Here is a 27851-nt window from a genome sequence, read left to right as displayed (position 1 = left end):
CGCGAGTATCCTGCGGAGACAGTCAAAATGACAGAAACACACGTTGATGTAAGCCATAGTTTTAGTGATCTGACTTTCACAAATAAGCCCTCAGGAGCAAAAACTATTCACGGGTTGGTACACTCCAGGACAAGGACAGCACGGGGTTAAATACAGAGTAAAGCTCCCGCTACACTGTCCCCATCAAACCCTCCCAGATTGGGGACAGCACAGGGTTAGATACAGAGTAAAGCTCTCTCTACACTGTCCCCATCAAACACTCCCAGAATGGGGACAGCACGGGGTTAGATACAGAGTAAAGCTCCCTCTACACCGTCCCCATCAAACCCTCCCAGGGACAGGGACAGCACAGGGTTAGATGCAGAGTAAAGCTCCCCTCTACACTGTCCCCATCAAACACTCCCAGGGGCAGCACGGGGTTAGATACAGAATAAAGCTCTCTCTACACTGTCCCCATCAAACACTCCCAGGGACAGGGACAGCACGGGGTTAGATACAGAGTAAAGCTCCCTCTACACTGTCCCCATCAAACACTCCCAGGGGCAGGAACAACACGGGGTTAGATACAGAGTAAAGCTCCCTCTACACTGTCCCCATCAAACCCTCCCAGGGACAGGGACAGCACGGGGTTAGATACAGAGTAAAGCTCCCTCTACACTGTCCCCATCAAACACTCCAAGGGGCAGGGACAGCATGGGGTTAGATAGAGTAAAGCTCCCTCTACACTATCCCCGTCAAACCCTCCCAGAATGGGGACAGCACGGGGTTGGATACAGAGTAAAGCTCCCTCTACACCGTTCCCATCAAACCCTCCCAGAATGGGGACAGCACGGGGTTAGATACAGAGTAAAGCTCTCTCTACACTGTCCCCATCAAACACTCCCAGAATGCGGACAGCACGGGGTTAGATACAGAGTAAAGCTCCCTCTACACTGTCCCCATCAAACACTCCCAGAATGGGGACATCACAGGTTTAACTGGGGAGCTCTGACATTTGATGGAGTTGTATCTGATGATGTTTGTCCTTCTGTCTGCAGCTTCTGTTGACCAGGCTGTGTGGGCAGGATCGAATGCTCCAGGCACTACTCAATGAAGCAACTCAGCTCCAAGCAGAGAAGGTTTGTGACAATAAGGGTCCAGTTCCCAGATAGAGCCTTCCTTCTGTCGCACTTCAGTCGCCTTCCTGCTGTCTCCTCTCTTTATCTGGCCCTATGGATTCTCCTTACCTGCTCCGACTGACTGGTTCCTGGGAACTGCCCAGCAGCTCCTTTGACCCGCAGAAAGATGTCACTGAGACGCACTGACATGTAATAGGAGCAAACTATGGCCCTAGGCCGTGAGGAGAAGAAACAGCTGTTTCTGTAGCTAGGAAGGCGGTGCTGGGTGGGCTGGTGGGGGTGGGGGGGGGAGGTCACTGCCTTGGTGCTGGGGTTAAGATGGTAGTTGAGCAGCTGCCCAGCAGCTTCCTGAAAGAGAGAGGGTAAATAGTGAGTGTTCATAGTCCACGTGTGCAACAAGGAAAAGGACCTGGTCCTTCAGGGACAATTTACAGGGCGACGGAGAACATGGGTAAGCAGAGCCTCAAAGCCTGTCCACCATCGACAAGGCAGGAGTGTGATGGGATACTCCCGTTTGCCTGGATGGGGGCAGCCCCAACAACAGTCAGGAAGCTCGACGCCATCCATCACAAAGCAGCCGCTTGATTGGCAGCACATCCGCAAACATCCCGGTCCCCCCACCACTGACGCTCAGTCGCAGCACACGACAGAAATTCACCAAAAATCCTCAGGCAGCACCTTCCAAACCTATGATAATGGGAACTGCAGATGCTGGAGAATCCAAGATAATAAAATGTGAGGCTGGATGAACACAGGCCCAGCAGCATCTCAGGAGCACAAAAGCTGACGTTTCGGGCCTAGACCCTTCATCAGAGAGGGGGATGGGGGGAGGGAACTGGAATAAATAGGGAGAGAGGGGGAGGCGGACCGAAGATGGAGAGAAAAGAAGATAGGTGGAGAGAGTATAGGTGGGGAGGTAGGGAGGGGATAGGTCAGTCCAGGGAAGACGGACAGGTCAAGGAGGTGGGATGAGGTTAGTAGGTAGCTGGGGGTGCGGCTTGGGGTGGGAGGAAGGGATGGGTGAGAGGAAGAACCGGTTAGGGAGGCAGAGACAGGTTGGACTGGTTTTGGGATGCAGTGGGTGGGGGGGAAGAGCTGGGCTGGTTGTGTGGTGCAGTGGGGGGAGGGGACGAACTGGGCTGGTTTTGGGATGCAGTGGGGGAAGTGAGAGAGCTCCAATTACAGAAACAGAGGTAATCATTTTCTTCAGCTGAGGGGCCAAGAGGTCGAGGGACTGAGGTGCTGAGGGGGCGTGGGGCCGAGGAGCCGAGGGACAGAAGGGTTGAGGGGTTAACGGGCTGAGGGGTTCAGCGGCCGAGGGGCTGAGGGATTGTGGGGCTGAGGGGTTGAGGGGCTGTGGGGCTGAGGGGCTGAGGGCTGCGTGTTGAGGGGCTGAGGGGGCATGGGGCTGAGGTGTTCAGGGGCCAACGGGCCGACGGGCTGCAGGGTTGAGGGGCTGAGCGGCCAAGGGGCCGAGGTGTTGAGGGTCCGAGGGACCGAGGGGTTGAGGGACCAAGGGGTTGGGGGATTGAGGGGCCGAGGGGTTGTGGGGCTGAGGGGTTGTGGGGCTGAGGTGTTGAGGGGCTGGGGTGTTGAGGGGCCGAGGGGTTGTGGGGCCGAGGGGTTGTGGGGCTGAGGGGCTGAAGTGTTGAGGGTCTGAGGGACCGAGGGGCTGAGGGGCAGTGGCGAAGAATTGGAGAGTTGCAGATGACCCACTCTGACCCAGAGAAGGTGGGGGGAGTGGTTGGGAGGCTCTGGGAGGGGAGGAGGAAGTGGTTGGGAGGCTCTGGGAGGGGGAGGGGGAGCGACAGAGGAGGTGGTTGGGAGGCTCTGGGAGGCTTTGAGACGGGGAGCCTGTGGAAGGGGAGGAGATTGCTGAGTTCAGTTTGTGCAGCTTTACCTCAGTCTCTGTGTGAAACATTGCTGAGATCCCTGTTGGTCTATCTCCAGGAGAAACTGGAAGGTGTTTGGGAGGAGATGCATTGCCAGATGGTGGACTTTGAGAGACAGCCAGATATTGTGCAGGAGTTAACATCGCAGCAGAAGCTTCTTCAGGAAGATCTGATCCAGATCCGAGCCAGACTCTGTGACCTATCCACGGTAATCACTCAAGGAGTTACCCAGCTTCTGAAGGAGAGGTCAGGAAGGGGCCTTGGAGCCTCTCACTCTCGGCCTGAGATGGTGCTGTGTTCAAATCCCACTCCTCTGCTCGAGGCTAGTCTCACTTTAAGATTTTAAACCCAAACCTCTCCCAGTGTCTCTGCTCCTGGGAGGGTTTGTATTTTATTTCTTGCCCAGGAGGAATGTTATTGGTTCAGCATCTTGAGGAATGCAGCAAATTACTCTTTAGGAGCAATCAGCTCAGCATCCGACTGGGAGCACAACCTGAAATTGTGACTGTCTTTCCAGGCAGTGCCACTCTCAGCATTTACCTCAAAAGGTACAAGTGTGTACACTACTCCCCACAGGAGATCCCTGCGCAGAGCCTAGGGCTGGAAACTGGGCACAATATTCCCCATGTGTAGCCTGAGCCCTATTCTCCAGCTCACTGTCCAGGCAGGACTGGAACCAGGGCCAATCCGAATGCACAGGTTATTGTTGGGAACTGGGATTATAGTCGGTGTGGGCCTCCTCCTCCTGTTTCACTGTGCTCCCTCCCAGAGAGGGTCAGGACACTGCGGCTGAGGTCCCGGTCTGTCCCCTACCTCTCCCACCCAGGACAGGAGACACAGCCGAGGGTCAGTATGTGAGTCTCCCTCTCGCTGGCAGGAAGCTCAGGCTGAGGAAAGACAGACAGAGACTGGGACCAGGACCTGACATGCCCGTCCCCTCCCTGAGACACTGGTGAGTCAAACAGAGGTAAGACACCCCAGTAAGCGCAGATGCCTGCCCAGCTCCCCTCAAACTGTAACAAAGCCCTCCCCCATGAGGCTCTTTATTCTGGGGCCCATTACTGACTCATTCCTCAATTGGAGGACATTCAGTGGGTCAGGAGGTGCTCAGTCTGTGTGACATCTCCCAGTCCTGATGTTATAGTTACTGAGCTTTCTGTCTGTTCTGAGACAGGCGATGGAACAATGTTGGAGTCAGTACAAGCTGCTGGAGACTGAGCTGCAGACACTGTGGGCCAATACAAGGCAGGGCAGCACAGGTGCATGCCAACAGGTACGCAGCGAACACGCGCCTTTTCACTTTATCATCACGGCCTGCTCCAGTCTCACCGCCCTGTCCCCACAACCGCGCCCCCGGAATTTACATCCTGAGGCTCACACCCTCCTTCCCTTCACTCCTCGGCCTGTTGCTCCCTCCATACAAACCACCGCTCGATCACCCCCATAATCTCACTGCAACTCAAATAGGCTGAACCACGTCCCCCTCATTCACTGAGACCCTCACAGCCACCCTCGCACTATCACCCCCTCACTATCACCCCCTCACTATCACCCGCGCACTATCACCCCCTCACTCACTCTCACACTCACCCCCTCACTCACTCTCACACTCACCCCCTCACTCACCCTCACACACACCCTCACACACACCCCCTCACTATCACCCCCTCACACACCCCCTCACTATCACCCCCTCACTCACCCCCTCACTATCACCCCCTCACTCACCCCCTCACTCACCCTCACACACACCCCCTCACTCACCCTCACACCCACCCCCTCACTCACCCCCCTCACTCACCCCCTCACTCACCCTCACACTCACCCCCTCACTCACCCCCTCACTCACCCCCTCACTCACCCTCACACCCACCCCCGCACTCACCCTCACACTCACCCCCTCACTCACCCCCTCACTCACTCTCACACTCACCCCCGCACTATCACCCCCTCACTCACCCCCTCACTCACCCCCTCACTCACTCTCACACCCACCCCCTCACTCACCCCCTCACTCACCCTCACACCCACCCTCACACTCACCCCCTCACTCACCCCCTCACTCACTCTCACACTCACCCCCTCACTCACCCCCTCACTCACCCCCTCACTCACCCTCACACTCACTCTCACACCCACCCCCTCACTCACCCCCTCACTCACCCCCTCACTCACCCCCTCACTCACCCCCTCACTCACTCTCACACCCACCCCCTCACTCACCCCCTCACTCACTCTCACACCCACCCCCTCACTCACCCCCTCACTCACCCTCACACTCACTCTCACACCCACCCCCTCACTCACCCCCTCACTCACCCCCTCACTCACCCCCTCACTCACCCCCTCACTCACTCTCACACCCACCCCCTCACTCACCCCCTCACTCACCCTCACACCCACCCTCACACCCACCCCCTCACTCACCCCCTCACTCACCCCCTCACTCACCCCCTCACTCACCCTCACACCCACCCTCACACCCACCCCCTCACTCACCCCCTCACTCACCCTCACACCCACCCCCTCACTCACCCCCTCACTCACCCCCTCACTCACCCTCACACCCACCCCCTCACTCACCCCCTCACTCACCCCCTCACTCACCCTCACACCCACCCCCTCACTCACCCCCTCACTCACCCCCTCACTCACCCTCACACTCACCCTCACACTCACCCCCTCACTCACTCTCACACTCACCCCCGCACTATCACCCCCTCACTCACCCCCTCACTCACCCCCTCACTCACCCTCACACCCACCCCCGCACTATCACCCCCCTCACTCACTCTCACACCCTCCCCCACACTATCACACCCTCACTCTGACTCACACCCACCCTCCCACTCACTCTGGCTCACACTCACACTCTCACTCATTCATTCTCACTCTCACTCACACATTCTCACTCACACACTCCCACTCTCACATTCTCACTCTGACTCACACTCTCACATTCTCACTCTCACTCACCTTCTCTCTCACACACACACATACACACACATACACTCACACACACACACACACACACACACACACACACGCGCGCACCAGGCCCAAAACGTCAGCTTTCCTGCTCCTCTGATGCTGCTTGGCCTGCTGTGTTCATCCAGCTCCAAACCTTGTTACCTGAGGATCAGGCTGGAGAGTTTGGCTGTCCTCTCTGATGATTGGTTATTTGGTGAAGTAACTTCAGCGATTCGAATTGTTTTTAATCAATCAGGAACAAGGAGAGGCACAGCGGGACCTCTGGATGATCGATGATGTCTTTTCAGGACTCAGCAGCAACAGGAAGAGATTCCAAGCTGCAATCGAGTCAAACCCACAGTCAGGTAAGAAGGTGCCAACACTGAGTATTGACCCCCTCAACCACAGACGGACCCAGACCCAGTCTGACATGGCGACCAGACACCAGGATACTGACCAGTCCAGACTCTGACCGTCGCTGTAATAGATTCTCTGTGATACACCCCCAAGTACACGTCAGTGGCTTACTTTCACACAGCCTGACTCTGACTGGGGTACACTGTCTCTCACACACACACTCTCACACACACACTCTGACCCTCACTGAGGTACAGGGTCTCATACTCACACACTGACCCTCACTGGGGTATGAGGTCCCACACGAATGTTCACCTTGATACGTAGTCATAGTCACACCCTGTAGAATCTATATGTATTGTTATAATTTCCTAAAGAATTTATCAGTCATGGCATCCATTTTGTTGTAGAACCTATAGCACTGGGATCCTGACTGTACAGAATCCATGGTGTGAGTTTCCTTAGCCCTGACTGCCCAACACATCCCAGGGTCCTGTGCCTCTTCATCTCGTGTGACTGTGGGCTGTGTTGAAAGCTGTGGGAACAATGTTTGTATTTCTCCTGTTTGAAGCCATTTCTCTGTGTTTACCCTTTCCTTGGCAGTGATGTTACTGACAGCTCCCGCTGCCTGGGATCTGTCGCCTGAGCTGCTCCGAGTGTCTCCACAAACCGCGGCTCTGTTACCCCCACTGCCAGCTCCAATGTGTAGGCAGTCGCCTCCCCACGGCCAGGTGAGTGAACCAAACGAATGACAGTGTGAATCATCGCCTCACTGCGGATTATTGGACATGAGCAACAACAGGAAACAGGGTTTCCCTGCTTGAGCTGAGTAGGCTGAGGGACATAGAAAGAAGCTGCTTTGGTGATATGAAGAGAGTGGGGGGAAAGGCTGTTTATTGAGGATATTGTGGGAAGCTGGATTCCATTTCTCTATGTTTGTGCCTTACCCTGCAGGCAGTGGCTGATGTCCCTCAGAGGCCCCCGTTGCCCCGAGAGGTGGATTATGCTCTGTGTAACAATTCTGAATACAGTGAGCCTGCTGCAGGACATCACCCATCCCAGAGGGAACAGAAACAGAAACACAGAGAGACTAATACGGACATTCAACATGATCCAGCCTCAAATGGAAGCTACAAGGTACCTTTCCCCGGATCCCAAACCCCTCTCTCACATTCCATTGGATTGTGCTCCCAGAGCCCAACAGAAGTCGGTGGGGTAGAACAGCACCTGCCCCCACCCCCTGGTCACTTGCATGGGGAATCAGGGCCCAGTGGGAATTAACCTCCCTGCAGTGGGCTCACTAGCCCCACCTGCTGTCAAGGCCAGCGAATCCGATTGCGAGGATTGAGGTGGGGGTGTTGTGGGGCTGAGAGGAGATAAGGAGGGGATAAAGATGGAGATGTGGGAGATGGAAGGGAGACATATTGGGGAGCAGGGGTCGGTGTGAGTGATTGAGGGGTCCCTTGCCCAGGCGTTATTTGAGATATTTCCCTGAATAACTATACAAGACAATGCAGTAACTACAAAACCAAGAGGCTTTCTAAAGGGCCCAGGGAGCAGGGGAACTGGAAATTTAAACTTCCTGAACTTTTCCCTTGGATTCTTCGAGTGTGCGTGTGTGGGGGGTTTTGTGTGGGGTGTAGTGTGTGTGGGCGCAGGGTTTGTGTGGGGTGTATAGTGTGTGTGGGCGCAGGGTTTGTGTGGGGTGTACAGTGTGTGTGGGCGCGGGGTTTGTGTGAGGTGTATAGTGTGTGTGGGCGCAGGGTTTGTGTGGGGTGTAGTGTGTGTGGGCGCAGGGTTTGTGTGGGGTGTATAGTGTGTGTGGGCGCAGGGTTTGTGTGGGGTGTAGTGTGTGTGTGGGCGCAGGGTTTGTGTGGGGTGTAGTGTGTGTGTGGGCGCAGGGTTTTTGTGGGGTGTAGTGTGTGTGTGGGGCGTATAGTGTGTGTGGGCGCAGGGTTTGTGTGGGGTGTATAGTGTGTGTGGGCGCAGGGTTTGTGTGTGTGTGTGTGTGGGCGCAGGGTTTGTGTGGGGTGTATAGCGCGTGAGGGCGCAGGGTTTGTGTGGGGTGTAGTGTGTGTGTGGGCGCAGGGTTTGTGTGGGGTGTAGTGTGTGTGTGGGCGCAGGGTTTTTGTGGGGTGTAGTGTGTGTGTGGGGCGTATAGTGTGTGTGGGCGCAGGGTTTGTGTCGGGTGTATAGCGTGTGTGGGTGCAGGGTTTGTGTGGGGTGTATAGTGTGTGTGGGCGCGGCGTTTGTGTGGGGTGTATAGTGTGTGTGGGCGCGGCGTTTGTGTGGGGTATAGTGTGAGAGTGTGTGGGCGCGGGGCTTGTGTGGGGTGTATAGTGTGTGTGTGGGCGCAGGGTTAGTGTGGGGTGTATAGTGTGTGTGGGCACAGGGTTTGTGTGGGGTGTATAGTGTGTGTGGGCACGGCGTTTGTGTGGGGTGTATAGTGTGTGTGGGCGCAGGGCTTGTGTGGGGTGTTGTGTGTTTTTGAGTGTGTGTGGGCGCGGGGTTTGTATGGGGTGTATAGTGTGTGTGGGCGCAGGGTTTGTGTGGGGTGTATAGCGCGTGAGGGCGCAGGGTTTGTGTGGGGTGTAGTGTGTGTGTGGGCGCAGGGTTTGTGTGGGGTGTAGTGTGTGTGTGGGCGCAGGGTTTTTGTGGGGTGTGGTGTGTGTGTGGGGCGTATAGTGTGTGTGGGCGCAGGGTTTGTGTCGGGTGTATAGCGTTTGTGGGTGCAGGGTTTGTGTGGGGTGTATAGTGTGTGTGGGCGCGGTGTTTGTGTGGGGTGTATAGTGTGTGTGGGCGCGGCGTTTGTGTGGGGTATAGTGTGAGAGTGTGTGGGCGCGGGGCTTGTGTTGGGTGTATAGTGTGTGTGTGGGCGCAGGGTTTGTGTGGGGTGTATAGTGTGTGTGGGCGCAGGGTTTGTGTGGGGTGTATAGTGTGTGTCGGCACAGGGTTTGTGTGGGGTGTATAGTGTGTGTGGGCATGGCGTTTGTGTGGGTGTATAGTGTGTGTGGGTGCAGGGCTTGTGTCGGGTGTTGTGTGTTTTTGAGTGTGTGTGCGCGCAGGGTTTGTGTGGGGTGTAGTGTGTTTTTGAGTGTGTGTGGGCGCGGGGTTTGTATGGGGTGTATAGTGTGTGTGGGCGCAGGGTTTGTGTGGGGTGTATAGCGTGTGTGGGCGCAGGTTTTGTGTTGGGTGTGTGTGTGTGGGCGCAGGGTTTGTGTGGGGTGTAGTGTGTGTGTGGGCGCAGGGTTTGTGTGGGGTGTAGTGTGTGTGTGGGCGCAGGGTTTGTGTGGGGTGTATAGTGTGTGTGGGTGCAGGGTTTGTGTGGGGTGTATAGTGTGTGTGGGCGCAGGGTTTGTGTGGGGTGTATAGTGTGTTTGGGCGCAGGGTTTGTGTGGGGTGTATAGCGCGTGTGGGCACGGGGTTTGTGTGGTGTGTATAGCGCGTGTGGGCGCGGGGTTTGTGTGGGGTGTAATGTGTGAGTGTGTGGGCGCGGCGTTTGTGTGGGGTGTAGTGTGAGAGTGTGGGCGCGGGGTTGTGTGGGGTGTTTTGTGTGTGTGTGGGCGCAGGGTTTGTGTGGGGTGTATAGTGTGTGTGGCTGCAGGGTAGTGTAGGGTGTATAGCGCGTGTGGGCACGGGGTTTGTGTGGTGTGTATAGCGCGTGTGGGCGCGGGGTTTGTGTGGGGTGTAGTGTGTGAGTGTGTGGGTGCGGCGTTTGTGTGGGGTGTAGTGTGAGTGTGTGTGGGCGCGGGGTTGTGTGGGGTGTTGTGCGTGTGTGTGGACGCAGGGTTTGTGTGGGGTGTATAGCGCATGTGGGCGTGGGGTTTGTGTGGGGTGTATAGCGCGTGTGGGCTCAGGGTTTGTGTGGGGTGTGTAGTGTATGTGGGCGCAGGGTTTGTGTGGGGTGTAGTGTGTGTTTGGGCGCAGGGTTTGTGTGGGGTGTATAGTGTGTGTGGGCGCAGGGTTTGTGTGGGGTGTATAGTGTGTGTGGGTGCAGGGTTTGTGTGGGGTGTATAGTGTGTGTGGGCGCAGGGTTTGTGTGGGGTGTATAGTGAGTGTGGCTGCAGGGTAGTGTAGGGTGTATAGCGCGTGTGGGCACGGGGTTTGTGTGGTGTGTATAGCGCGTGTGGGCGCGGGGTTTGTGTGGGGTGTAGTGTGTGAGTGTGTGGGTGCGGCGTTTGTGTGGGGTGTAGTGTGAGTGTGTGTGGGCGCGGGGTTGTGTGGGGTGTTGTGTGTGTGTGTGGACGCAGGGTTTGTGTGGGGTGTATAGCGCATGTGGGCGTGGGGTTTGTGTGGGGTGTATAGCGCGTGTGGGCTCAGGGTTTGTGTGGGGTGTGTAGTGTGTGTGGGCGCAGGGTTTGTGTGGGGTGTATAGTGTGTGTGGGCGCAGGGTTTGTGTGGGGTGTATAGTGTGTGTGGGCGCAGGGTTTGTGTGGGGTGTATAGTGTGTGTGGGCGCAGGGTTTGTGTGGGGTGTATAGTGTGTGTGGGCGCAGGGTTTGTGTGCGGTGTATAGTGTGTGTGGGCGCAGGGTTTGTGTGGGGTGTATAGTGTGTGGGCGCAGGGTTTGTGTGGGGTGTATAGCGCATGTGGGCGCGGGGTTTGTGTAGGGTGTAGTGTGTGAGTGTGTGGGCGCGGCGTTTGTGTGGGGTGTAGTGTGTTTTTGAGTGTGTGTGGGTGCGGGGTTTGTATGGGGTGTATAGTGTGTGTGGGCGCAGGGTTTGTGTGGGGTGTATAGCGTGTGTGGGCGCAGGTTTTGTGTTGGGTGTGTGTGTGTGGGCGCAGGGTTTGTGTGGGGTGTAGTGTGTGTGTGGGCGCAGGGTTTGTGTGGGGTGTAGTGTGTGTGGGCGCAGGGTTTGTGTGGGGTGTATAGTGTGTGTGGGTGCAGGGTTTGTGTGGGGTGTATAGTGTGTGTGGGCGCAGGGTTTGTGTGGGGTGTATAGTGTGTTTGGGCGCAGGGTTTGTGTGGGGTGTATAGCGCGTGTGGGCACGGGGTTTGTGTGGTGTGTATAGCGCGTGTGGGCGCGGGGTTTGTGTGGGGTGTAATGTGTGAGTGTGTGGGCGCGGCGTTTGTGTGGGGTGTAGTGTGAGAGTGTGTGGGCGCGGGGTTGTGTGGGGTGTTTTGTGTGTGTGTGGGCGCAGGGTTTGTGTGGGGTGTATAGTGTGTGTGGCTGCAGGGTAGTGTAGGGTGTATAGCGCGTGTGGGCACGGGGTTTGTGTGGTGTGTATAGCGCGTGTGGGCGCGGGGTTTGTGTGGGGTGTAGTGTGTGAGTGTGTGGGTGCGGCGTTTGTGTGGGGTGTAGTGTGAGTGTGTGTGGGCGCGGGGTTGTGTGGGGTGTTGTGTGTGTGTGTGGACGCAGGGTTTGTGTGGGGTGTATAGCGCATGTGGGCGTGGGGTTTGTGTGGGGTGTATAGCGCGTGTGGGCTCAGGGTTTGTGTGGGGTGTGTAGTGTGTGTGGGCGCAGGGTTTGTGTGGGGTGTATAGTGTGTGTGGGCGCAGGGTTTGTGTGGGGTGTATAGTGTGTGTGGGCGCAGGGTTTGTGTGGGGTGTATAGTGTGTGTGGGCGCAGGGTTTGTGTGGGGTGAATAGTGTGTGTGGGCGCAGGGTTTGTGTGCGGTGTATAGTGTGTGTGGGCGCAGGGTTTGTGTGGGGTGTATAGTGTGTGTGGGCACGGGGTTTGTGTGGTGTGTATAGCGCATGTGGGCGCGGGGTTTGTGTAGGGTGTAGTGTGTGCGTGTGTGGGCACGGCGTTTGTGTGGGGTGTAGTGTGAGTGTGTGTGGGCGCGGGGTTGTGTGGGGTGTTGTGTGTGTGTGTGGGCGCGGGGTTGTGTGGGGTGTTGTGTGTGTGTGTGTGTGTGTGTGTGTGTGTGTGGGCGCAGGGTTTGTGTGGGGTGTAGTGTGTGTGGGCGCAGGGTTTGTGTGGGGTGTAGTGTGTGTGTGGGCGCAGGGTTTGTGTGGGGTGTCGTGTGTGTGTGGGCGCAGGGTTTGTGTGGGGTGTAGTGTGTGTGGGCGCAGGGTTTGTGTGGGGTGTCGTGTGTGTGTGGGCGCAGGGTTTGTGTGGGGTGTATAGTATGTGTGGGTGCAGGGTTTGTGTGGGGTGTAGTGTGTGTGTGGGCGCAGGGTTTGTGTGGGGTGTATAGTATGTGTGGGTGCAGGGTTTGTGTGGGGTGTATAGTGTGTGTGGGCGCAGCGTTTGTGTGGGGTGTATAGTATGTGTGGGCGCGGCGTTTGTGTGGAGTGTATAGTGCGTGTGGGCACGGGGTTTGTGTGAGGTGTTGTGTGTGTGTGTGTGTGTGTGTGTGTGTGTGTGTGTGTGTGTGTGTGTGGGCGCGGGGTTGTGTGGGGTGTTGTGTGTGTGTGTGTGTGGGCGCAGGGTTTGTGTGGGGTGTAGTGTGTGTGTGGGCACAGGGTTAGTGTGGGGTGTATAGCGCGTGTGGGCACGGGGTTTGTGTGGTGTGTATAGCGCATGTGGGCGCGGGGTTTGTGTGGGGTGTAGTGTGTGTGTGGGCGCACGGTTTGTGTGGGGTGTAGTGTGTGTGCGGGCGCAGGGTTTGTGTGTGGGCTGAGGTGTGTGTGCGTGTGCAGGGTTTGTGTGGGCTGTTGTGTGTGTGTGTGTGTGGGCGCAGGGTTTGTGTGGGCTGTAGTGTGTGTGTGGGCGCAAGGTTTGTGTGGGGTGTTGTGTGTGTGTGTGCAGGGTTTGTGCGGGCTGTAGTGTGTGTGTGGGCTGTAGTGTGTGTGCGGGCGCAGGGTTTGTGTGGGCTGTTGTGTGTGTGTGGGCGCAGGGTTTGTGTGGGCTGTTGTGTGTGTGTGGGCGCAGGGTTTGTGTGGGCTGTTGTGTGTGTGTGTGTGTGGGTGCAGGGTTTGTGTGGGGTGTACTGTCTGTGTGTGTGTGGGCGCAGGGTTTGTGTGGGGTGTATTGTGTGTCTGTGTGTGTGTGGGCGCAGGGTTTGTGTGTTTGTGTGTGTGTGTGTGTGGGTGGGCAGAGGGTTTGTGTGGGATGTTGTGTGTGTGTGTGTGTGGGCGCAGGGTTTGTGTGGGGTGTTGTGTGTGTGTATGTGGGCGCGGGGTTTGTGTGGGGTATAGTGTGCGTGTGTGTGTGGGCGTGGATTTTGTGTGGGGTGTATAGTGTGTGTGTTGGGGGCGTTGTGTGTGTGCACGGGGTGGGGTTTGTGTGAGTGTGCGCAGGGTTTGTGTGGGGTGTATAGTGTGTGTGGGGGGGGGTTGTGTGGGGTGTATAGTGTGTGTGTGTGCGCAGGGTTTGTGTGGGGTGTATAGTGTGTGTGTTGGGGGGGTAGTGTGTGTGCACGGGGTGGAGTTTGTGTGAGTGTGCGCAGGGTTTGTGTGGGGTGTATAGTGTGTGTGTTGGGGGGTTGTGTGTGTGCACGGGGTGGGGTTTGTGTGGGGTGTATAGTGTGTGTGGGGGGCGGGTTGTGTGGGGTGTATCATGTGTGTGTGCGCGGGGTTTGTGTGAGGTGTATAGTGTGTGTGTGGGGGGTGTTGTGTGTGTGCACAGGGTGGGGTTTGTGTGAGTGTGCACGGGGTTTGTGAGGGGTGAAAAGTGTGTGTCAGGGGGGGTTGTGTGGGGTGTATAGTGTGTGTGTGTGGGGGGGGTTGTGTGTGTGCACAGGGTGGGGTTTGTGTGGGGTGTATAGTGTGTGTTGGGGGGGTTGTGTGGGGTATATAGTGTGTGTGTGTGTGGGGGGGGTTGTGTGTGTGCACAGGGTGGGGTTTGTGTGTGTGTATGCGCGGGGTTTGTGTGGGGTGTAGTGTGTGTGTGTGTGCGCGGGGTTTGTGTGGGGTGTAGTGTGTGTGTGTGTGCGCGGGGTTTGTGTGGGGTGTAGTGTGTGTGTGTGTGCGCGGGGTTTGTGTGGGGTGTAGTGTGTGTGTCGGGGGGGTTGTGTGAGGTGTATAGTGTGTGTGTGTGTGGGGTGGGTTGTGTATGTGCACGGGGTGGGGTTTGTGTGTGTGTGCGCGGGGTTTGTGTGGGGTGTAGTGTGTGTGTGCGCGGGGTTTGTGTGGGGTGTAGTGTGTGTGTGCGCGGGGTTTGTGTGGGGTGTAGTGTGTGTGTCGGGGGGTTTGTGTGAGGTGTATAGTGTGTGTGTGTGTGGGGTGGGTTGTGTATGTGCACGGTGTGGGGTTTGTGTGAGTGTGCACGGGGTTTGTGTGGGGTGTATAGTGTGTGTCGGGGGGGTTGTGTGGGGTGTATAGTGTGTGTCGGGGGGGTTGTGTGGGGTGTATAGTGTGTGTGTGTGGGGGGGGTTGTGTATGTGCACGGGGTGGGGTTTGTGTGTGTGTGCGCGGGGTTTGTGTGGGGTGTAGTGTGTGGGGGAGTTAGCTGCGTCTTCCCAAGGAGACTCCATTCAGGAACACAATGAACGTTTGGAGAATCGATGAGATAGAGAGAGCAGCAAGCCTCAGACAGAATATTCTGTTATTGTTGTGTCTCTGTGTCTCCAGGGACAACGTACACGAACTGTTGGCCCAAATAGGAAAGGGAAGATGAGTGCAGAGGAGCAGATGGAGAGAATGAAGAGACACCAGGAAGCACATCTTCAGGAGAGGCGCAGTACTGGCGCTCTGTCCCAACAGCGTGTGGCTGTGTCCCCTGTAATGGTGAGCATGCCCTGGGTTAAAACACCCTCCCTCAGAGGAGCATCACAGTGACATGGACACCTCTCTGAACTGAGCAGGTCAAACTCCATTTGTCTCAGATATAAATCTCTTCAGTAAATTTGAGAAAACAAACCAGTTTGGGATAGTTAGTGAGTAACAGCGCAGGCAAAGGATTCCCCAGCGTGTGACATTCTTCCTGCTGGCAGTGACTGATGTTTAATCAGTTTTATACTGTTCAGTCTTTGAACTGGAATCCATGTCAGCTGATCTGCTTAGTTCACCTTCCCATCTCTATCACTCTGTAACTGGAGCTGCTGTGGAGTGGTCAATAATTTCTCCCCGTGTTTGGAAAGTCCTGGGGTTGTTTTTAATGGTTTATGTTTCACCAGACTGACGTAGAGAAACTTGTTCACGGAAATGGCTCGTGTATGTTTTACAACAAACACAATGTGCTGGAGAAACTTCAGCAGTGGCAGTGGAGAGAGAAACAGTGTTTCATGTTTCGAGTCTGGTGTAACTCTTCTTCAGAACTGCATTTTCTTCTGGAGAACTGTCAGACCATTCCAACAGGGGATGAACATTTCAAGGGATTGTACGTGCTCAAGAAAATTCAGTTGAGCTAGGAAACTGGGATGCATGGACCTAATGTAAAGCATCAGGAGAAATCTGAATATAAGTGGGGAGAGGGTAAAAAAGAAGAGGTGGGGTGCAAATACAGACAAGATATAGAGAATTAAGTTCAGTAGGGCAGAAAAAGGCTGAGATGTTAGGTGTGTCAGTGCTGTTTGTGGATTTTGGGAGAAGGTAGAAACAGACTGACATAAAACAAAGAAGCACGAATGCTGGATATCCACAACAGAAGCAGAAATTGATGGCAAAACTCTTCAGGTGTGACAGCATCAGTGGAAACGAAGTAGAGTTAAAATTTTGAGTCTGGTAACTCTTCATCAGAAACACACCGCATGAGATGGGAAGATGTGGAGGGAAGATGTCTGGAGGAGATGAGGTCGGTGACAGTCCAGGAAATAATAACTTGATGTTTAGTGATGCATTACAGTCGAGGTGGAGATAACAGGAACTGTCTGTGACTTGTTGCTTAGCCTCTACAAACTAGAGTTCACTAGGTGACAACAGCAAGTTTTGTCCACAGGTTTGATAATAGTCAGGCATAGACCCGACAGAACAGAGTGCAGGAAGTCCAGAGAGGAACAGGTTAGATTGGGTAAGGGGGCAGAAAAATGAAGGTAGTTGACAATGAAGAGATCAAGGGCAGTTAAGAGGCCAGCAGGAGGGGGTCCAGGTGGAGACTCAGTATTAGAGATAGGATGAAAGGATACGTGGAGAAGAGAGAGAGAACTCCTGTCCAAAGAAATAAGCACGGAGGTGAAAGTAACAGATCAATTCAACATCGTGGTAAGATTCTTATTAGTGTAGATGAGCAGAGAGATCTCAGTGTCCATATACACAGATCCTTGAAAGTTGCCACCCAGGTTGACTGGGCTGTTAAGAAGGCATACAGTGTTTTAGTTTTTATTAATAGAGGGATCGAGTTCCGGAACCAAGAGGTCATGTTGCTGCTGTACAAAACTCTGGTGTGGCCGCACTTGGAGTATTGCGTACAGTTCTGGTCACCGCATTATAAGAAGGATGTGGAAGCTTTGGAAAGGGTGCAGAGGAGATTTACTAGGATGTTGCCTGGTATGGAGGGAAGGTCTTACGAGGAAAGGCTGAGGGACTTGAGGCTGTTTTCATTAGTGAGATGAAGGTTGAGAGGTGACTTAATTGAACCATATCAAATAATCAGAGGATTAGACAGGGTGGATAGGGAGAGCCTTTTTCCTAGGATGGTGACAGCAAGCATGAGGGGGCATAGCTTTAAATTGAGGGGTGAAAAATATAGGACAGATGTCAGAGGTAGTTTCTTTACTCAGAGAGTAGTAAGGGAATGGAACGCTTTGCCTGCAACGGTAGTAGATTCGCCAACTTTAGGTACATTTAAGTCGTCATTGGACAAGCATATGGACGTACATGGAATAGTGTAGGTTAGATGGGTTTGAGATCGGTATGACAGGTTGGCACAACATCGAGGGCCGAAGGGCCTGTACTGTGCTGGAATGTTCTATATGGAAAGACTTTACAGAATTGAACTACTCTATATATTTATTGAGATGGAGACATAAAGGGATAAAACCAAGTCATTTGCTGAGCAGTTCTGAAGAAGATTTGAACGAGACTTGAGGCATTAACTCCGCTTCTCTCCACAGAGCCTGTTGGGTTTGCTGAGCTCCTGTAGCATTCTGTGTTTGTTTCTGACTTCCAGCATCCACGGTATTGTGCTTTTATATGCGTTTTACAATTGGGTATGGAAGAACCCGAGTAAGGTTATTCAGTTGTTTGAAGGTGAAGGTGAACAGTGAGTAACGTTGAGTTTTCATTCAGACCATGTTTATTGACTTGTCAGAGAGGAACCTCTCCAAGGACATCGAAGCTGAACTCCGTGAGCCTCCTGGCCAATAGACCAGTGACTGCTGATGTGGTGCCCTCTCGAACCAGACCTGGATACACACCAAATAGTCTCATCAAACCAACAACTGCATCAGAGACACCTGAAACTACAAATGTGACCACATCAAGTAAATTGATAACGACATTGTCATCACCAAGAGCGACAGCTGAAAGCCAGGCCCAAAAAAACAATCGCATTGTCAGAAAAGAGGTGAGCACGTCCAGACAATTAGGCTCCTTCCTGTTCTTCCAAAGATTCTGCCTCCGTGTGAGGTACTCTGACCAGGAAGAGGGACAGGGTCATATTTAGGGACTGGTGGTTGCAGTGTGATGACACCGGACCCCTGGTATTTGAGTATCTCAGGAACAGAGCAGCAGATGCCATGATTAAGCACAGAGTGAGGAGTATGCCACAGAACATTTGAAAAGTTATTTCATAAAGATTAGAGCCCTAGCCACAAGGGAACTGTAGGAGGGGGAAAATGGGTGGGAGAGAGAATTGGTGATTGTGAGAAAGAGATGGAGGATCTGGGTGGAGCTGGGAGGCAGAGGAAGAGTGTGGGTGGGAATGGATATGGTGTGGGTGTGTCCAAGTGCTATCACAGGGTGATCCCATGGTGGAGGAGCTGTTCCGTAGATCTGTTGCTTCCAGCCTCTTCTGGTTTGAGTTGACAAGATGCAGTTGGTCCTACTGTTGAAAGGCAAAAACCACCTGGGACTCTGTTATGTAGGGACTGTGGTCTTAAACAAGATGTAGGTTATTGCAGGATAGCTATGAGGTCCCAGTTACATTGATCTGACTGGTATTGTTACTGAGACTGAGGGCAGACCTGAATGGTCTGGCTTGGTCATATTAGGTGGTGCTAAATGCCCACCTCAGGTCAGCATACATTGCCCATCCCTAATTGCCCAGAGGGCAGTTCAGAGTCAACCACATTGCTGTGGGTCTGGAGTCACATGTAGGCCAGACCAGGTAAGAATGGCAGCTTCCCACCCTTAGGGCATTGGTGAACCAGGTAGGTTTTTATCCTCCAGTCCTTTCCTGAACTCAACTCCTCATTCTTGCTGTGTTCCCCTAAACATAACAAGGATGTATCTGTGTCACGTACATGACTGATTTAAAATTCAGCAGCAATGAGTTCTTTCACCTTTTATAACTACACGTTAGTACAAGTTAATAACGAGGTAATTTCCTTTCAGTGTAAGCCCAGTACAGTGGTCATCACCTCCCGATATATTGATGTGAATCCTGAGACTCCCCTTAGCCCAGAGCAACTGCAGGAGAAGGAAAGAACATCACAGAAAATCAAGACCATGATTGCAAACACCAGGTGAGGAATCTCAGAAGCAGACAGGACCCAAAGAGGCCTTTTGACCCATTGGGATTCTCCAAGCTCTTTGATAATCTCACTCCCTGCTGCTTCCCCAGAAAGCTTTCAGAAATTACTATTGAATCTCTGTTTTTTGTCGTTAACATGCAGTTTTCTATAAGACTGGTTCAGGGTCTGTTATGATGATATCAGCTGTTTAACTGATGATTGATGGTGTTGAAATTTTTAGCTACTGTCTGCTCAATATGTTCGGATGAAGTGGAAGACACTGATTGAGTTTCATGAGTCAGGACTATGGATAGTGAGAGGGACAGTCTGGAATTCCTGGTCACAACCACCTGTCTCATAAAATAGGGTTTTTGATAAATTTCAGTGTTTCAGACTGGCTGCCAGCTTTGCTTCTCTTGGTTTCATCGCAGTCTGATCTCTGATGGAACGTTAGTCTGGCCTCAAGGGACACACACTCTGAATGGCACCATCGTAACCTCCCCCTTTCAGATTCACCCAGTGACTAACTGCACAATGGCCCTGTGTCTCAGAAGCCAGCTCTATTCCCACCTCAGACCCGCAAATCCCCAAACTCCCAAATTCGCGCCCCTCCCCCTCCCCCGTGTCACTGCTGCCCCAGGCTCCAAACGCTAAAGGTCTCTTGTCATTCACAACTAACAGAGGGATTTCCAGCCTTCGAGATAATGGGAACTGCAGATGCTGGAGAATTCCAAGATAATAAAATGTGAGGCTGGATGAACACAGCAGGCCAAGCAGCATCTCAGGAGCACAAAAGCTGACGTTTCGGGCCTAGGCCCTTCATCAGAGAGGGGGATGGGGAGAGGGAACTGGAATAAATAGGGAGAGAGGGGGAGGCGGACCGAAGATGGAGAGTAAAGAAGATAGGTGGAGAGAGTATAGGTGGGGAGGTAGGGAGGGGATAGGTCAGTCCAGGGAAGACGGACAGGTCAAGGAGGTGGGATGAGGTTAGTAGGTAGATGGGGGTGCGGCTTGGGGTGGGAGGAAGGGATGGGTGAGAGGAAGAACCGGTTAGGGAGGCAGAGACAGGTTGGACTGGTCCAACCTGTCTCTGCCTCCCTAACCGGTTCTTCCTCTCACCCATCCCTTCCTCCCACCCCAAGCCGCACCCCCATCTACCTACTAACCTCATCCCACCTCCTTGACCTGTCCGTCTTCCCTGGACTGACCTATCCCCTCCCTACCTCCCCACCTATACTCTCTCCACCTATCTTCTTTACTCTCCATCTTCGGTCCGCCTCCCCCTCTCTCCCTATTTATTCCAGTTCCCTCTCCCCATCCCCCTCTCTGATGAAGGGCCTAGGCCCGAAACGTCAGCTTTTGTGCTCCTGAGATGCTGCTTGGCCTGCTGTGTTCATCCAGCCTCACATTTTATTATCTTGGATTTCCAGCCTTCGTTGACTGTCCCCGTGAGCCACTGCACTCCCAGATCACTCCCTATTCTTCCGGGCTTCGGGCGGTCTGTGTCCCTGTTATTCTGGGGTTCAGGGAGCTGTGGCCCTGTTATTCTGGGGTTCATGGGGCTGTGTCCCTGTTATTCTGGGGTTCACGGGGCTGTGTCCCTGTTATTCTGGGGTTCAGGGGGTTGTGTCCCTGTTATTCTGGGGTTCAGGGGTCTGTGTCCCTGTTATTCTGGGTCTCGGGCCGCTGTGTCCCTGTTATTCTGGGGCTCGGGGGTCTGTGCCCCTGTTATTCTGGGGCTCGGGTGTCTGTGCCCCTGTTATTCTGGGGCTCGGGGGTCTGTGCCCCTGTTATTCTGGGGCTCGGGGGGTCTGTGTCCCTGTTATTTTGGGGTTCAGTTAAAATGAATGAGTTCAGACTCTTCTCATTTGCTGTGGTATCACAGAGCTGGGTCTCTGGCCTCGCTGCACATGAGTTCACATCAAGTAAACACGTATTTCTGTTTAATTTTAGTCCTAGTGTAGCTGGGAACTGGGCCCCTGCAGATCGAGCCATGCCACTGGGAGAGAGAGAGAGGGATTGGATAATTAATCTCTCTTACAGTCTCGCCACTGAAGTGTCACAGCACAGCAAAGCCCTGGCAGGTGAAATCAGCGGGACAAATTCCCACATTCACTAGCTCCTGGCAATCTGCTTCTTACCCCGCCATCATTCTCCCCATGCCGGCCCCAGCTCTCTTTTAAACTGGAAGCAAATCTCCCTGGACATAGTCTCCATCAAAGACAGGGACAGCACAGGGTCAAACAGAAAGTAAAGCTCTTTCTACACTGTCCCAGTCTCTCATTCTCAGGGCAGGGACAACATGGGCTGGAATATGGAGCAGAACCTCTACTCCTTTAAACTGAAAGTAAAGCCTTTTCTGCACCGTCCCTATCGAACATTCCAGTGGCGATAAAATACGGGGTTAGATACAGGTTTGAAGCTCCCTTTACAATTTTAAACTGAAAACAAATCTCTGACATCTGTTTGAATACAGAGTAAAGCTCTCTCTACACTGTCCCCATCTAACACTCCCAGGGACAGGGACAGCACGGGGTTAGATATAGAGTAAAGCTCTCTCTACACTGTCCCCATCTAACACTCCCAGGGACAGGGACAGCACGGGGTTAGATACAGAGTAAAGCTCCTCTACACTGTCCCCATCTAACACTCCCAGGGACAGGGACAGCACGGGGTTAGATACAGAGTAAAGCTCTCTCTACACTGTCCCCATCAAACACTCCCAGGGACAGGGACAGCACGGGGTTAGATACAGAGTAAAGCTCCTCTACACTGTCCCCATCTAACACTCCCAGGGACAGGGACAGCACGGGGTTAGATACAGAGTAAAGCTCCCTCTACACTGTCCCCATCTAACACTCCCAGGGACAGGGACAGCACGGGGTTAGATACAGAGTAAAGCTCCCTCTACACTGTCCCCATCTAACACTCCCAGGGACAGGGACAGCACGGGGTTAGATACAGAGTAAAGCTCCCTCTACACTGTCCCCATCAAACACTCCCTGTTCACAGCCAGCTCACGGGGGTTAGATACACAGAAGCAACAGCACGTAGTGGACAATAACAAAAAACTGATTTCAAATATCACCAAGTCAAAGAAAAGCCTGAACTCGATCTGTAATGTTTGACAGAGACAGAAAATCAGAGAAACGGTTCATTCAGAACAAGGTCATTTGGTATTTATCTCTGCTGGCTGTCTGCAAAAACATCCGCCCCGCGCCAGCCCCGTCCCCGCGCCAGCCCCGTCCCCGCATGTTGTGGTGATGTAGGACAGGGTGACGTTGGGTGTTTTATGGAGTGATGATGGAGTGATGCAGGTGGAAAGATGGATATCTTGTTATTGTCTGATTTCAGATTCAATGATCCATGTGAAATGTGATTTGTTTCCTTTATTTGCTTTTCAGCTAAAGCTTTAGCTGAGTTCCATGAAAAAGAGGAGGAGTCAGACAGTCCCCAGGACCCAGGACAGTCTGAGAAAACCAAGTGTCAATCAAAGCGGCAACAACATGGGCGCACTTTTAATTTAGAACATCACACAGAGGCAGCCAGTCAACACTCAGGATATTATGAAGATTCAGTCAACCTCCGTTCAGGCCAAAATAATCAAGGAGAAAGTACCAATCAGAAATCGTGATGTGGAAGTGCCAGTATTGACTGGGCTGGACAAGGTCAGAAATCACACAACACCAAGTTATTATAGTCCAACAGGTTCATTTGAAATCATAAGCTTTTGGAGCGCTGCTGCTTCATCGGGTGAAGTGTGATGAAGGAGCACCACTCTGAGAGTTTCTGGTTTCAAATTAACCTGTTGGACAGTAACCTGGTGCCGTGTGACTTCTGACCCAATCAGTAGTCAACAAGGGCCAAGTGTCTGCAGTGGCCTCCATAATCCAGGGTTAACAGTGCAGCACAAAGATCCCAAACTGGGAGAATGGAAATGCACCAGTCACCTGGATCACCATATGGAGCAGATGGGGCCAGCCCGGGTTGTACAACCCTAACTCTCAATGACATTCAATTCACTGCTGTTGAAGATTACATGAGTTTGAGCCTGAGCAAAAAGTAGCTGATTGAGGAGAGTTAATAAACTGTGTCTCAGAGTGAACGCACCAGGAGAACCACACTTCATTCATGTTCACTCTCTGCTGCTGAACTGACATTAACAAAGTAATTGGATCACCAGACTGGAGCCTCTATTTGCGATTTGGGGTCATGGTGTGTTACCCAACTGCCTTCAATAACTTGACCGAATGGGAGGACACAGTCAGCTGTGATTCAAAATAATCTACTTCACTCACTCATTGTTGCTGTTGGTTTAATATCAGTGAAGCTGAAGGAAGACCAAATCATCCCATTGGATCCTGAGAGTCTCTATTCACGATCATTAACAATCACTTTCTAATCTTAGGCATTGTTGACAGATCCAGCACCAACCAACCTGATCAAAGGGAAGGTTCTGGCAACGAGGCCTCTGTTTGGTGCTGGTGTTCATGAGATGGGAGGGAGTGAGGAGTTTTTAATACTCTGTCAATTCATGATGTTAGTTTCTGGTTCCAAAAAAATCCTTTTTTAAATGTTGACTGGGTGAGTTCATCTGGTCCTTATTGTCACATCCCGAGCTCCCTGGCAAGCAATGGCTTACTACAGGGGACAGGTTCAATGCTGCACTGACCCCTTGCTCTGGTCACCCATTGACATTTCACCTCTGCCCAGTCTGTGTGTTGAGGCTCCCCTTAGCTAATAGCAGCTGGGGGTCAGGTTTTGCCTCGTCACAACTCTCCCTCCAACTACCCCATCCTGTCCCTTCCCCAACCACCCCCAATGGACCCTGAACACTCTGTGCTGAACTGCCCAGATTCGGCTCAAATTAATTTGCTAAACTTCATAAGTTGCCTAAAGTGGAATTTGAGATATTCAGGAGATAATTCACTGGAGACTAACCGGAAGCAAGGAATGAACTGATTTAAAGCCTGACTGAATATTTCAAGAGCATGATCTTCGTCAGAACTGGAAGAAATGAAATTGAAAAGTTATTAAGTAAATATGTGGACAAGACAGAGGGAAGACAGAGGAAACTCAGTCATTAGAAATGTTTAAAATTGGTAAGGATGGGCTAATGGATACACAGCGGATATTGAAGGAAGTGGGAGTGGAATTGCAGTCACTGGTCATGATCTTTCACTGTTCTCTGACTTGGGCGCGGTGTCGGAGAATTGGAGAATTACAAATGTTGCGGCCCTGTTCTAAAAGGTTGTAAGGATAATGGTAGCAATTCCAAACCAGTCAGTTTAACTCCAGTGATGACAACCTGGTAGGAACAATTACTCAGGCTACAATTAATAAGCGGAAGGAAAAATGTGAGTTATTTCAGAAAAGCCAGCATGGTTTTGTTAAGTGAAAATGGGGTCCAACTGATTTATTGGAATTATTTGAAGAGATAACAGAGAAGCTTGGTGAAGACAATGCTATTGATGTGTAGATAGAATTCAAAATATGTATGATGCAGTGGCACACAACAGCTTGAGAGGAAGTTGGTAGGCTATGGTATCAAAGGGCCAGTAATCATGTGGAAACAAACTCGCTGAGTGACAGGAAATAGAGATCAATGGTGAATGGGTATTTTTCAGGCTAGAGGAAGTTTTGTAGTACTGAGACTCTTACTTTTCTCAATGTATATGAATGATTAATATATTACAAATATATAAATGTGCAAGGGACAATTTCAAAGTGTGTGGATGACACAAAACTTGGGAGACTTGTAAACTGAACGATGGACAGTGTAACACTTCATGAGGACATTAATAAGTTGGTGGAGTGGGCAGGCAGTTGGCAGATGAAGTTCAATGTGGAGAAGTGTGAGCTGATGCACTGGTACAAAGAGTATGGAGAGACAGTAGAAAAAAAGGGTACAGTTCTTCAGGGTGTTCAGGAGCAGAGAGATCTGGGTGTATAGCTACATAAAGTGGACAGGACAGGTTTAGAGAGCTGTTAATAAAGCATACTGTACTGTAGGTTTCATTAGGTAGAGCACAGAGTGCAAGGGCAGACAAGTTATGATGAATTTTATAGGATATTGGTTAGACCCACGCTGAAGCACTGTGTATTGTTCTCAGCAGCACAGCTTTTAGGAAAGATGTGAATGCATTGGAGAGACTAAAATATATTGATGAGAATACTTGAGAAGGATGAGAAACTTCAGTCAAAGGAAAGATTGGAGAGGAGATTTGATAGAAGATTTTAAAAAATGGAGTCTGAATTGAAAATAGATGGGAGAAACTGTTCCCTAATGTAAAATTTAAAGTGTTTTGCAAAAGAACAAATGTGAGGTGAATGGTTCAAGTCTGGAAGAGTAGTGGAGGCAGGTTCAATGGAGGTATTCAGGATGGAATGGATGATGATTGAAATGGGGCTGTGTGCAGAGGTACAGAGAAAAGACTAAAGGACAAAGTGATGAGGGTGCATGGAACAGGGAGATGATAATGGGACAATGCATAGGAGAGTTGTATAACGAAGGTGTGAATTATGAAGGAGAATCATTATGTATAGCTTCTGTCCAGGAACACTGAAGTAGTCTTTATCATCCAGAAGTGAAACTCAGGAATGCATCTGGAAAGCTGCAAAGTTACAAACTGAGAGATGAGCAACATTCCCGCGAAGAACAGTGTGGAAGGAAGTGAATCAGGAAGTTGATGGCAGGTGCTGAAGGTAGAGATTCCAAATGGAGTTGAACTGAATCAGCAAATTTTTGAAAAGTGTATTTTCTTGGGGCATGATCCTTGCTGATGATGCCAGCTTTGATTCCCTAATTTCTCTTTAGATAGTCCTTCCCCACCCCATCTGCCTTCTGTAGGGCTTGCTGTCCCCCTGACTCCCTCATCCACACTCCCCACCAACCCCATCACATCCGGCACCTTTCCCTGCAACAGCAGGAGTTGCTACACCTTTCCTGACACCTCCCCCTCACTTCGCCCCAAGGCCCAAGACAAACTTGCCAAATCTAACAGGGGGTCACCTGTACATCCTCCAAACTGGTCGACTGTATCCATTGTTCCTGACGTGCCCTCCTGTATATCAGTGAGAGCAAGCGCAGACTCGGTGACCGATTCCTGGTGTATCTGCGCTATAATCAACACCAGCTTCTGACTGCCAACCATTTTAACTTCTCCTCCCACTCCCTTGGTGACACGTTCATCCTGGGCCTCCTCCAGTGTCACAATTATGCTACAAGCAAACTCAAAGAACAACACCTCATATTCCACCTCAGAAGTCTAAAGCCCAATGGCCTGAACATAGAATTCACCAGTTTCAAAATCTCTCCAACCCCAGCCTCATCCCAGTCCAACCCTCCCTCACATCTCCACCTCCTTGGCCTGACACAGCCTGTCCATCTTCTCTCCCACCTATCCGCCCTTCCCTTCCCACCGACCGATCTCCACTACCCCCTACATACAACAGCTATCACCTTCCCAGCTCCCTCCCCTCTCCCCGACCTGAAACATTGACTTTCCTGCTCCTCTGATGCTGTGTTCCTCCAGCTCCACGCTGTGTTGACTTGATGATGAAGGATATCGTTCCAGACAAGAGGCACAGTGCACATGGTTCGTTTCACCTTCATAGTGACAGAGGCTGGGTGTGCAGGGGCCAATCAGAGGAGCCAGGATGGTCAAGGGAGAGTACAGTTTGTACCTTGGGATAATGGAGTGATGATCTGTGGAAAACCTTTTCTGCTTTAGATCACTGGGGTTAGTGTAGGTTTGGACATTAACAGATTAGACATCTAGGTAATGAGATCCAAGGTGATAGGGAGAACTAAAATAACTACGGATGCTGTAAATCAGGAACAAAAACAAAGTTGCTGGAAAAGCTCAGCAGGTCTGGCAGCATCTGTGAAGGAGAAAACAGAGTTAACATTTCAGGTCCGGTGACTCTTCCTGAGAACTGAGAGGGTGTAAGTGACAGGGAGAGGGGGGTAAGTGACAGGGAGAGAGGGGTTTACTGAGCGGGAGTGTGGTGAAGGTGTGATTGGGAGGTAAAGGTGATTAATGGGGTGAGAGCAGATTGAGAGGGAGTGCTAACTGGCAAGGAGTAGAAAGTGAGTGACGGAGAACGGGGAACTGGCCTTTGGGGGTGGGGGACAGGAGGTGATGTATGAATTGGAAGAGTCAGAATCACAGAATCTAGTAGGAAGGAGTGACTGTGATATTTGGTTTCTAGGGAGAAGGATGGCAGTGGATAACATGAGGGCTCGAAGCAGGTGGGAGTGAAGGCTCTGCAGAGAAACTGTCTAATAAATTCCTCAGGTGCTTTTAAAAATTACTTGGTTTCATTTAAATGGAACAGCCACCACTCTATTGGGTCAGAGGTGAATGTTAAGGTTTGTGTTCGATGTTATAGTGGAAAGAAACACCTCGATCACATCACAAACAGTAAACAGCCTGCCTGCCAGTGGTGACCCTGGGCACCTCACACTGCACAGCATGGAGGAAGGAGTAAGGCCACTCTGTTCCACTGGTCAGGCCCAATCACACAACCCAATGTACAGCTTCCTCTTTTCCTGTTGGGGCACATCAAGTGGAGAAGCCCCACTGACAGTGAAAGGAAGGTGGGATGGACTTCACCTTCTGTGCAGGACGGGTAACCCTGGGTTCTGTGATGGGTTGTTCATCCAGGCTCATCCCTTACTTTCTGTCATCTTGAGAACAGATTGATGGAAAACCTGGTGCGATGGGAATGCAGTCATGTGATTGGAATGCTCATAATAGTTTGTTAGAAAGGGTCCAGTCTTGGCCATTACTGACTATCTGCTTCATGCTTTCTGTGTTTGGTCTCATGGAAATTAGAACCATTTAGAGTACAGTGAAGCCCTTATAATAAAGAAATCATCAAACTATTCAACAGCACTGACCCAACCCAAACTCTTTCAGCATTACTTATTTGAACTGTTACTTTTACTGAGTCTAAGAGTTTATTAAACTTTTTCCTGGGATGTGGAGAGTTTAGAACTGCTTTATTCATTGCCGTTCCCAGTTGATAACACGGTTGTGAACCTGTTTCACAAAGCTGCTGTCCTTGGGCTG

The 27851-nt window shown here is 52.0% G+C and overlaps 1 protein-coding gene across 2 annotated transcripts; it reads left to right on the top strand.

The window, feature by feature from the left end:
* Window positions 1–27752, top strand: LOC125447041 (pleckstrin homology domain-containing family A member 7-like). 2 transcript variants are annotated; one of them, XM_059640652.1, is made up of 11 exons: window positions 1–48; window positions 1038–1118; window positions 3069–3218; window positions 4185–4283; window positions 6237–6345; window positions 6941–7068; window positions 7292–7474; window positions 14795–14950; window positions 17412–17666; window positions 18656–18786; window positions 22179–27752. In XM_059640652.1, the coding sequence occupies exons 1-11, from the start codon at window positions 28–30 to the stop codon at window positions 22180–22182; spliced, it is 1317 nt and encodes a 438-aa protein (XP_059496635.1). In that variant the 5' UTR covers window positions 1–27; the 3' UTR covers window positions 22183–27752. The 2 variants fall into 2 exon arrangements, with proteins under 2 accessions (XP_059496635.1, XP_059496636.1); XM_059640653.1 differs by lacking the exon at window positions 3069–3218.
* The last annotated feature ends 99 nt before the right edge of the window (window positions 27753–27851 follow it).

The sequence above is a fragment of the Stegostoma tigrinum genome, chromosome 38 (genome assembly GCF_030684315.1).
Source record: "Stegostoma tigrinum isolate sSteTig4 chromosome 38, sSteTig4.hap1, whole genome shotgun sequence".
Taxonomy (NCBI): domain Eukaryota; kingdom Metazoa; phylum Chordata; class Chondrichthyes; order Orectolobiformes; family Stegostomatidae; genus Stegostoma; species Stegostoma tigrinum.
The sequence above is the reverse complement of the archived record's forward strand: the minus strand, read 5'-3'. Positions and strand labels throughout refer to the sequence as shown.

Bases quoted from the DNA above. Each gene is read 5' to 3' on its own strand.
- LOC125447041 (XM_059640652.1), top strand. From the start codon at position 28: ATGACAGAAACACACGTTGAT. The intron at 4,284-6,236 runs GTACGCAGCGAA...TTAATCAATCAG, and splicing joins GCACAGGTGCATGCCAACAG to GAACAAGGAGAGGCACAGCG. The intron at 7,069-7,291 runs GTGAGTGAACCA...CTTACCCTGCAG, and splicing joins AGTCGCCTCCCCACGGCCAG to GCAGTGGCTGATGTCCCTCA.